The 11,689-nt window shown below is 34.5% G+C and overlaps 1 protein-coding gene across 3 annotated transcripts; it reads left to right on the plus strand.

Moving 5' to 3' along the window:
• The first annotated feature begins 4,846 nt into the window (after positions 1-4,846).
• Positions 4,847-11,124, plus strand: LOC147405132 (uncharacterized). Of its 3 annotated transcripts, XM_086441302.1 has the most exons (4): positions 4,848-5,029; positions 5,127-5,245; positions 8,584-8,652; positions 10,810-11,124. In XM_086441302.1, exons 1-3 carry the CDS (start codon positions 4,896-4,898, stop codon positions 8,601-8,603), a joined length of 273 nt encoding a protein of 90 aa, XP_086297428.1. In that variant the 5' UTR covers positions 4,848-4,895; the 3' UTR covers positions 8,604-8,652; positions 10,810-11,124. The 3 variants fall into 3 exon arrangements, with proteins under 3 accessions (XP_086297429.1, XP_086297428.1, XP_086297427.1); XM_086441303.1 differs by lacking the exon at positions 8,584-8,652 and having other exon boundaries at positions 4,847-5,029; XM_086441301.1 differs by lacking the exon at positions 10,810-11,124 and having other exon boundaries at positions 4,849-5,029; positions 8,584-8,804.
• The last annotated feature ends 565 nt before the right edge of the window (positions 11,125-11,689 follow it).

Genomic DNA, 11,689 nt, shown 5'->3' on the forward strand with positions numbered 1-11,689 from the left:
CAGATGATTTGTTTTATTGTTTGAAAATATTAGCCAAATTTATGAAAACTCATACAAGTGGGTTTTGTAGTGTAAAATAATTAATTTTCAATGATTTTAAAATGTTTGTTATCCATATAAAATAATAATTTTGGATTAAACATCGATGAATCCAATTTACAATAAAAGAGTAATTTTAAAATATAATATAAAAAAAAATGTTTAAATCAATTTAAATGGTTTGAATCGATCAAGTCAAAAAGATATAAACGAGTCAATTCAGTATCAATAAGGTGAGGTACTGGTTTTCTAAACCACAATCGTGGAAGGTGTCAGCTAGTTTAGTTGGTAAAATCTATGGGTGGTGATATTATAAACCTGAGTTTGTTTTCACCAACACCAAAATTCCATATCAAATTGATTCTATTTCAACCATATTCCAGTCCAATAATGATCCAATTTAATGGAATTCGAAAAAGTATATAAATTCTATTATATATTATATTTATGCATGTATAGAACACATAATTTCTCTTATGACCATAAACGAGAGTAGTAATGCTACACTAATATGTTCCACATGGCTATGCCATGTAGTTGTTTGATGAACTTTGCTAATTGAGGATAATTATGAGATTGTAGGTGATCATCCATAAGTATAGGACTGGAATAAAAGTAACAAAATCCTTACTAAGTGATTTATCTCAATCAACCATTTCTCATTTTGGATCTAATATGCTAAAATGCGAGAAAATATAAAAATTACCTATTATTAATCAAAATGGATTATTTGTTTCAAATTCGACCTGTTTAAAATATTTTACGAGTGACAAGTACTAAAAGAGTGAGATAAAGGTCAAATAGAACTTTGATGGAGACATTAAAAGAAGACATGAACGCCCTTTCAACATATTCGTTTAGTCGACTCCAAATCTTTGGGATGAAGCTCTGTTATTGTATTTAAATACAAATATTTATAGAGTTGTGATAACATGACTCCCCCCCACGTGGCATACTCAATCGACTCCCCTGATGTGGGGTGTGACAGAACCAGACTTTATGCCTCGAGATACACAACTGCACATATTTATGGGATGTGAGATTGTGTATCCCAAGGCATAGTCTATGGTTCTGGCACACCCCACGTCAAGGGAGTCGATTGAGCATGCCAAGGAGGGGAGTCATATTATCACCACTCTTGTTTATATTCAATAAAGTTCTTTTAAACCGATCAAGATTAAGCGATTGATCCCAATTCCCAACTCCATATCCAATCCATTGGTACGTAGCCTTATCGATAACGACAAAGCTAGGATTATGACCTCATAGAATATATAAGCTGGAGGTGAGGGTATGTCCATGGTGTTCCTTTGGAATAATGCAAAGGAGCCTTGGCTGATGGTTACTGCAACCATTTGACATCACTTGGACCACATGTGTGTGATTTAAATTCTTCAACTTGATTCATTGTGTAAAGGTTCCATGGTCTAGAAGCTGATTTATCAATGTCCCCTCGGGATCTCCCTAACGATGCAAGCTGGCCTTATCTAAGAACATAAGTAAACTCACTTCATTTAGCTATGCTAAACCAATTAAGCTAAGACAATGGACTTTATTAGGCTCTAACGAGGTTTGAACCTCTCTATTTCAACCTTGAGCAACTGAAAGGTGATTAGTACGAGGAGATATTTTTTGACTCACAAGAAAATCAAGAGTCTTGATTTCTTGACGCCCCTTTGACATATGTTCCCCGACGTGGCATGGGTTAGAATCATAGATTTCTCGGGATACACAATTGTATATTTCCATAAATACGTGCAGTTGTGTATCTTGAGAAAAAAAAAATTATGATTCTAGCACATGCCATGTTAGGGAGTGTATGTCAGAGGGGGTGCTAGAAAATCATTATTCAAAAATTAATACAGGATTTTACAGAATACTAAATGATCAATAAGCCTAACGAGGGTAATTTTGTAAATTGAGAATGCCCTCAATACACTCATATTTATGTGATTTACAGGGATTCTATGAAATTCTGGATTGATTTTTTGTGAGAGTAAAAAATAATTGGACATGAAGGACAAGGAAATTGGGTAAAAACAAAAAACCATGTTTATTGGTGTTGGACTGGACGATAGGAGTGTCCATAAGTGGACAAAAAAGACTTATATTTTTTGACCCCAAAAAATCGTATAGAGCCTAACCAACCTTACTAAGTTAGTAAGGATTTCACTCTTAGTAGGGGCCCTGGCCTCACCTTATGGCATCCAAAAGCATGATATGACGCTTCAGGGTTGTACTGGATAAAATTCTATGAACATAAAAATATATATATATATATTCAAAAAATATTATTTTTTAGCGTTAAACTTTAATTTTAAGCTTGGGAGTTAGGTAGAACTTCATTAGCCATCCATTTTTAAAACCTTGGATCAAGTTCAAAAGAAAAGAAAAAAAAAAAATATTTATCTAAGTTTTTTTATGAAATTTAGAGGGATGTGGTATCCATTTGAGCAAAACGACTCTTAGTAAGACTTAAAAATCTTACTACGGTAGTAAGGAAAGTGTTTTTTTTTTTTTTAATTGTTTACGACTTTAAATGATATTTCAGTAAGTAATTTTAAATTTTAAATAGAATGATGATAATCTAACTTACTCGCGAGGCATACTCAATCGACACCCTTGACATGACATGTTTGGGAATAGTAGATCTGTACTCATCAAGATACATAACTGCACTTTTTCTTTATCCCAAGGAGTGCATATCTACTGTTCCTGAACATGTCACATCAGGGATGTCGATTGAATATGCCACATGGGTAAGTAAGATTATCACAACTCTTTTAAATATGGTTTAGGATCCATAAACTTGTGAAAAGTAATGCATAAGTAAATTCTTATGGGACAAATGAGAGGTCCAACTGTTAAAATTAATTTTAAGGATGTGTCGTAAATTATAATTGGATTTCATTTTCATGTTCATGAATAAGATTGCATGATTGTTTATGAGCTTCTTTTCATGAATCTAGAGATCCCAACCCTTTAGATTACACCTCTTCACTTGGGAAACATTTGAGATGAACAAAAATCATACAAACAATTATGTATACGAAGGATTTACTTATAATTTAAAATATCAATTAAAGAATATTTTTATAATTTTAAGGACTAATTAATGTGATTTTAGGGATGTGAGATTGCAATTTTCTTGGGTTTTAACCAAAATGACTCGGATCATATTAAATTTAAATGTTCAGGTGAGGGCATTTTTTGAATCTCAAATTTTAGTGTCGAACTACTTCTACTTCGCCTTCTCTCATTATAATGGTAAATATGATGATCAAGAGAGAGAGAGAGAGTACCTGCTCATGGATTGTGAGGTGAAAATCAATTTCCCCAAGATTTGAAAACCATGTTTTTGTTAAGTGTTTTAAACTCCAACAAAAACTCCCATTCACGACTATTTTAGTGTTTTTCGTAATAAAAATTATTTAAAAATATTAAATAAAAAAATAACACACTAAAACTATCTAGCCACGTCTCTATAATATTTTTATGATAACATAACATGGAGCCATGGTTTTAAAACTTGGTTTTGCATCTTGTTTCATCCATGTCAGATATCGAGTTGTTTCAGATGAGTTTTTCGATACATTTGAGACATCTTGTTCAAAAATGAGAAAAATGAATTTGGGATTTTAAATTTCGTTCGAAAAATTGACTTGTCCATCCATCTCGTCCATGCCTGATATCAAGACTACTCGGGCAATGCGTTTCGATCTCAGAAGAGTTTTGAAACCATGCATGGAGCTTTATTAGGATAACCTGCACGCCCAAATTATGAAAAGGCAGTTGGTGCCTGAAACCATTTAAGTGTGCATATCACTAGAGGCCAAAAATAAGCTGCCGATGATTCAACCATGTCTGATAATTTGTTCAACTATAAAGAACCATCAGTTTTTTCTAAACAAATGGTTCAATGAACAAACAAGTTTTATATTGTATGAACCATGGATTCTCATGAACCTGTTCTTGAAATCTAGCAATTTATTATTACAAAAATATTTTTTTATTAGATTTTTTCAAGAAAGGAAGTTGAAAACTTTCTAAATTTGAAGACAATATAAATATTTCACAAATATCTTTAATCATTTTGCGTTTTTCATCGATTAATGAAAAAGTTTAGATTTTTTTTATTTATAATTTTTATATATTAAAAAATAATTAATAAATACAAAATGGTCCAACCAATTTGAAGTTTGAACTTCCGTCGAACTCCAATTACCATTTCGTGAGCCCAATATGACGAAATTTTAATTCTGACTAACTATTTATTTTAATTCCCAAAACGTGAACTAGCGAGCTCGGAGGGTTTTAACCCTTCAACATATTGGGGTCTTCAACACCCAAAAATGGACTTTAATTATCTCGACCAGCTATAAAATTTGACTCTTTCTAAATTATAAAAACCTGACTCAAATATAAATATATTTGAGCCCTATCTCAATTTTGCGGGCTCAATTGTTATGGGCTAATTCTATAAACATATCTCTTAATTGGACCCAAGTAACAACCCTACTTGTGGGAAAAGGAAATTGTGTCTGGACTGACGGTCCAGGATTCCACTCCTATATTTTAAAGGTAATTTAGATTTACTCCCTCTGGATTTTGGTGAATATTTAATATACCCCTCAGTTTTTTACTGAGGTTACAGATGAAGGCATTTAGGTAATTTTTTATTACTCTCTTAGAGAAGACAGAAGTCAAACCTGAAGGTTTAAGAGTCAAATTTATTTCTAGTCGACTCGGATTAACCCAGGTGAGTCCCGTATCAACTCGATAAGCTTTCTACTTGTAGAGTTTTGCATCCGTGCCCTCACTCCTCAGTCTCTCAACTCGCTCTTGAAGTAGAGAAGATGGCTTCGGTTTGCAGATCTACTGCAATGGCGGGTGCGAGATCTCTCGCTGTGGTTCGGTCCAAGACCCTAAATCTCAAAGCAATCCCTTCTCTCTTCCCTTCTTCCACAAGAACCACTCGTTGCGCTTCCAGGCAAAATCCCTAAACCGCTACGATCGATCATGAATCGATTTCTTCTTATAGTCTTCTTCTGAATCTCAAATAGTTTTCCCTGATTTTATTTTTTCAGGATTTTAATGGCGTTAGGAAGTACGGAGTCTCTGATGCCACTCCACAGCGCCATCGCTTCCACTCGTCTTAAATCCATCCTCGCTGTTGATTCCAGTTGTTGGAGTTGGCTCTCTCAAGGTACTTTGCTTCAAAATTGTGTTTAAAATGAGATTAATCTGCAAGAGTTTGTCGATTTTTCGATTTTCTTTGTGTTCTCGCTTATGGTGGATGGAGAAATCTTATCTCAGTTATTGGAGATGATTGAATTTGTTTCTCACGAGAAGCTAATAACAATGTTCGCATTTTTTCATGAATTTGAGTCGTTAATTTGGTGCAATTAGCTTATATGCATTTTTAGACTCTATTTTCTCAATCTTGAACTTCCTTTAAGATATCGCCTGGTTGTCATTTTTGATCCATTAATGTTTTGTGATGAAAAATTTACTATTGCTTGGTAGCCATCGAGAAATCTCTTGCGAAATCATTTTTGTGTTTGATTGATAACTTTGATATTTGTAATGCAAAATTTTTGCCAGTAACTTATTGTTAAAATAAAACGTGGAAATAACTTTAACTTGATCTCGTAAATAAATTATTTTAAATTATAAAAATGATTTGTGATAATCTGACTACCCCACATGGCACACTCAATCGACTCTCCTGACGTTACAAGTTCGAGAACCATAGATCTGAACACCTTGGGATATAAAACTGCACTTCCCCATAAAAATATGTATCCCAAGAGAACTGTGTATTCCGAGGCATTCAAATCTACGGTTCCCAAACTTGTCATGACAGGAGAGTCGATTGAGTGTGCAACGTGAGGTAGTCAAATTATCATGACTCTATAGAAATGCCCACAATACTTGCTACATTAATATACACATGAATTTACAAAAGTATTCTTGTACTTGCATATTGGATTTTTTGGAGTATATATAGTGGCCGAGGCTTTGGGGGGGGTCTAATAGGGCAGTTGAAGTTGGTAAGTTGTCAGTTTTTAGAACCAAAGCCCGCTCATATCCCATCTCCAAATTGCCGATGTCGCCTTAGTTTTCTTGGACCATTCTAGAGATCAAGTGAAAATTATGAGAGCTTTGATGCATTGTTTTGAAGCAATTTCTGGTTTACACATTAATCTGCAGAAGAATAAGTTATTTGGAGTGGGTCTAGTGTCAAATATCCATGTGTTAGCTGGTACCCTGGGTTGTAAGCGTGATTCTCTTTTGTCTTCTTATCTGGGTCTTCCGTTAGAGGCACATTATAGTAGTAAGGAGATTTGTGATGAGGTTGTTGAGGTTAACCAATAAGGTCCTTCTTAGTAAATGGTTATGGCGTTTTGGGGAGGAAAGGGGAAGTCTATGAAGAAGGGTAGTTCGGGCTAAGTATGGGGAGATATTAATGCAGGATGGTGAGGGGAGAAAAGAAAATAATGGGGTTTAGGATTGGGTAAACCCAAAAGGTAAAATGAAAATTGTATTTCAATGATTGTAGGTATGACCATAATCCCAATGAAAATGGTTAAAGATTTGTAGGGTGAGGAAATGATTAAGGGTTAAAGTTTGGAAAAGAGATTAATGAAATAAGGGTTAAAGAAAATGGGGAAATGGTTGAGGTTTTTAGGTTTCAAGAATCAAGAAGGGGGTTTCAAGAATCAAGAATCAAGACTTTAAGAATTCAAGAATCGAGAAAATAAAAGAAAATCAAGAAACAATAAAAAAAAATGGAAAGATAAGAAGAAGATAGAAAAGATAGTACATTGGAATTACACTAAGAAAGACGGAGAACTCACTTCACTCCATGAAAGAAATTCATTCTTTATTCATCATATTCTTCGTTAATAAAAAAAAATCATAATACAATCTATATAAAGAAAATAAATCAAGAATCCTAGTCAAACTAAAATACCAAATAAGTAATATTTTTTTCATAACTTTCTCTCTCCTAATTTTCAAACCTTAGTAAACTTAAATATAAGACAAGCTAAAGTTATTAAATTGCCTATAAATATTATACTAAGATCATGGGCTAGTAAAACATGAAAATAAGCCTCAAAAAACATAAATTAAAGCCCTAAAATAAATAATTTGATTCATCAGGGGTGGATAACTCCAAATTTTTGTTGTTAGTGTAAGAATTCAGGGGAGTCCGTTGATCATATCCTTATTCATTGTCCCTTCTCGTATGGGATTTGGGTGCATTTTTTGTCCCTTTTTCGGGTGGTTTGGGTTTTCCCTCGCATTTTCTTCTTTCTTTTGACAGGTTGGTCTCAAAATGTATTCTCCGACCGTAAAATATATCTTTGCACTATTCTTCAGTTTGCCATATGCTAAGGAATTTGGAAGGAGAAGAATAAAGGGTGTTCCAGGGGAACAAAGATTTTTCCCAAACAATGGTCTTGGAGATTTGGGCTTTCTTTATTTTTGGAGTAAGCTCAATAAGGGCTTCAAAGGAGTTGGCTTCAAGGATTTTGTTTTTTTAGTAGGAGTCCCTTTGTACTTTGTAATTGTTTGAGCTGTTCTTGTTAGTTTTTTTTTTTCTTTCTTTTAGCTTGTACTGGGGGCTACCTTAGCCTTCCCAACCCCCCCCCCCCCCCCCCCCTTCTTGCTTTTTCATTATTTCATTATTTTATAAAGTTTTTATATTTATAAAAGAATACAAAAAATTATCCATCATCAAAGGAACTATTCAAACTTTAAAAATACCCTCAGTACTTGTTGCAATAATGTGAAACTCCCTCAAGATGAAGGATATTTTTTGTAATTTTTACATGCAAGTAAATGTATCTTTGATGAGATCTTTTTTTTGTAAATTCATTTGCTTGCTATTGTAGCAAGTATTAATGACTATTTTTTGTAATTTAAAATTTTCTTTTATGAGAGAGATTTTTGTAATTTCAATATGCAATTTAATGTATTTTTTATGAGGGGTGTTTTTGTAAATTTATGTGCATATTGTTGTAACAAGTACTTGGGGTAATTTTGTAATTTGCTTTTATATATTTTTAAAATTTTTATATGCATAGCTTGGAGTTGAATAATTTTGCAAATAATTTACTGTACTTTTTGTGCCGCAAATAATTTACTGAATTTCTTAAGAACTTAGGTGGTCTATGCAAATTTTTTGCATATGCAATGCGAATAATTTAAGTTGATTTCAAAAAATTATTTGCATTTGTAAATAATTGGCAGCTTACCAAGCAAGGCCTTAGTGTCTTTTAGTGTGCTACTTAGTAAAAAATTTCGGAATGTATCGACATCGGCCAAGACCGAAATGAAACATTGACTCAAACATTGATTGTTTCGTGACCATTTATGAATGATTCAAGAATGTTTTGGTCGATACAGTATTGGTTTTTCTCTTTATTGAAACATTGTCTCGAAATGAGATTTTAAACCTTAAAAGTAGAGAGAATTGTATTTGGCTTCATGCCCTTAATCTGCATAGCTGAACCGTTTTTCCATTTCATGGTATAGGATTTGCTCTACCGTTGTGACATTAGCAAGACGAGTGTTTCTTCAAGGATAGAAACTCTGGACTGTGTGGTGAGTAGCTAATGCAGACTAATTTGATTAGGTTACTACGTGATGTACTGCACATTTTTGAACTATTTGATGTTCTTTCTTGAGGGATCACTTCTTACGTTTGTGTTAACTTTATAATTATGCAATCACATGGTACTTTGCTTTATCAAAAATGCCCTCTGAATGATTAAAATGCTGGACTATCCGAAGTCTCAAATTGAAAGGGAACAGGTGCATAAGCCATAGGAGATGTTTATGTTCGGCGTCTTAATTTTAGTCCCACATCGGACACAAATTGCCTTGTCTTTCTCCTTATAAGCTCTTGAACCTCTCCACTCATTGCCAATTGATTTTGAGTTGGACACCCAAATTTATCATTGTATCAGAGTGGGCCTTTCTCTCCTCCATGTCACCTAGTTCATATCTCTACATGCTTTGGTCAAGTCCGGCCCACACGTGCGGAGCGTGTTGAGTTTAGTCCCACATTGGACACAAATTGCTTTGTTTTTTTCCATGTAAGCTCCTGGGCCTCTCCACTCATTGCCCATTGGTTTTGAGTTGGACACCCAAATTTATCATGATATCAGAGCGGGCCTTTTCTCTCCTCCATGTCACCCAGTTCATATCTTTGCGTGCTTTGGCTAAGTCCGGCTCACACGTGTGGGGGCGTGTTGAATTTAGTCTCACATCCGACACAAATTGCCTTGTTTCTCTCCTTACAAGCTCCTGAGCCTCTCCACTCATTTCCAATTGGTTGAGTTGGACCCCCCAAATTTATCACGACGGTGTCATTTTGTTCACGAGTATGTGGATGTCATAGACAATGACGATTCCACAAGTTTTGAGAAACTTAAGAGACAGTATCAATCCGCAAAAACTTGATGCATTTATCAAAAGATTCTCCACCATTTTATTAAAAGTAGTTAATAGATTGGATAAATCCAAAGTCTACTAAAACCATCGATAAGATGAATGTAGTAATGTTTTCTATTAGTAAATAGTGATATGGAGAGCCCCCAGTAAAGTTGACTACTGATTTGAGTGGATTTTGCAAAATGGTCTCTATATTTTAAGATATTGAAATGGGTTAGAGATGATCTTCTTATGCCAAAAATTGTGTCCATGCATCTTAAACAGAGAAATCCTCCTATGAAACGTTTGGAGATCTTATTCCCACCACCTTAGCTTCTTTTTTTCTTTCTGTTTTGCTCTTTTGCCTTTTTCTTTTAGCTTGTATTGGGGGCTACCTTAGCCTCCTCCGCCCTGGCTTTTTCATTATTTACTAAAGTTTTTATGTTTATCAAAAAAAATATCCATCATCAAAGGAACTATTCAAACTTTAAAAATACCCTCAGTACTTGTTGCAATAACGTGCATATGAATTTACAAATACACCCTCACGATGAAGGATATTTTTGTAATAAAATTGATTATGGATTTTTTTTATAATTTTTACATGCAAGTAAATGTATCTTTGATGAGATCTATTTTTGTAAATTCATTTGCATGCTATTGTAGTAAATATTAATGGCTATTTTTTGTAATTTAAAATTTTCTTTTGTGAGAGATATTTTTGTAATTTCAATATGCAATTTAATGTATTTTTTATGAGGGGTGGTGTTGTAAATTTATGTGCATATTGTTGTAACAAGTACTTGGAGTAATTTTGTAATTTGCTTTGATATATATTTTAAATTTTTATATGCATAGCTTGGAGTTGAATAATTTTGCAAATAATTTATGGTACTTTTGGTGCCGCAAATAATTTACTGAAATTTCTTAAGAACTTAGGTGGTCCATGCAAATTTTTTGCAATGCAAATAATTTAAGTTGATTTCAAAAAATTATTTGCATTTGTAAATAATTGGCAGCTTACCAAGCAAGGCCCTAGTGTCTTTTAGTGTGCTAATTAGTAAAAACATGGTTCAATTAGTCAAAAATTTCGGAATGTATCGGCATCGGCTAAGATCGATATGAAACATTGACTCACAAACATTGATTGTTTCGTGACCGTTTATGAATGAATCAAGAGTGTTTCGGTCTATACAGTATATGTTTTTCTCTTTATTGAAACATTGTTTCGAAATGAGATTTTAAACCTTAAAAGTAGAGAGAATTGTATTTGGCTTCATGCCCTTAATCTGCATAGCTGACCCGATTTTCCATTTCATGGTATAGGATTTACTCTACCGTTGTGACATTAGCAAGACGAGTGTTTCTTCGAGGATAGAAACTCTGGACTGTGTGGTGAGTAGCTAATGCAGACTAATTTGATTAGGTTACTACGTGATGCACTGCACATCTTTGAACTATTTGATGTTCTTTCTTGAGGGATCACTTCTTCCAGTCGTGTTAACTTTATAATTATTCAATCACATGGTATGTTGCTTGATCAAAAAGGCTCTCTGAATGATTAAAATGCTGGACTGTCTGAAGTCTCAAATAGAAAGGGAATAAATGCATGAGCCATAAGTGATGTTTATGTTTGGCGTATTGAGTTTGGTCTCACATCGTACACAAATTGCCTTGTCTCTCTCCTTATAAGCTCTTGGGCCTCTCCACTCATTGCCAATTGCTTTTGAGTTGGACATCCAAATTTATCATGGTATCAGAGTGGGCCTTTCTCTCCTCCATGTCACCCAATTCATTTCTCTACGTGCTTTGGCCAAGTCCGGTCCACACACCTACACGTGCGGGGGCGTGTTGAGTTTAGTCCTACATCAGACACAAATTGCCTTGTCTCTCTCCTTGTAAACTCCTTGGCCTCTCCACTCATTGCCAATTGATTTTGAGTTGGACACCCAAATTTATCATTGTCTCAGAGTGGGCCTTTCTCTCCTTCATGTCACCCAGTTCATATCTCTACATGCTTTGGCCAAGTCTGGCCCACACGTGCGGGGGCGTGTTGAATTTTGTCCCACATGGACACAAATTGCCTTGTCTTTCTCCTTATAAGCTCCTGGGCCTCTCCACTCATTGCCAATTGGTTGAGTTGGACCCCCAAATTTATCACGACGGTGTCATTTTGTTCACGAGTATGTGGATGTGATAGACAAGG

The sequence above is a fragment of the Akebia trifoliata genome, chromosome 4 (genome assembly GCF_017979445.1).
Source record: "Akebia trifoliata isolate Shusen 1 chromosome 4, ASM1797944v1, whole genome shotgun sequence".
NCBI classification, from domain to species: Eukaryota; Viridiplantae; Streptophyta; class Magnoliopsida; order Ranunculales; family Lardizabalaceae; genus Akebia; species Akebia trifoliata.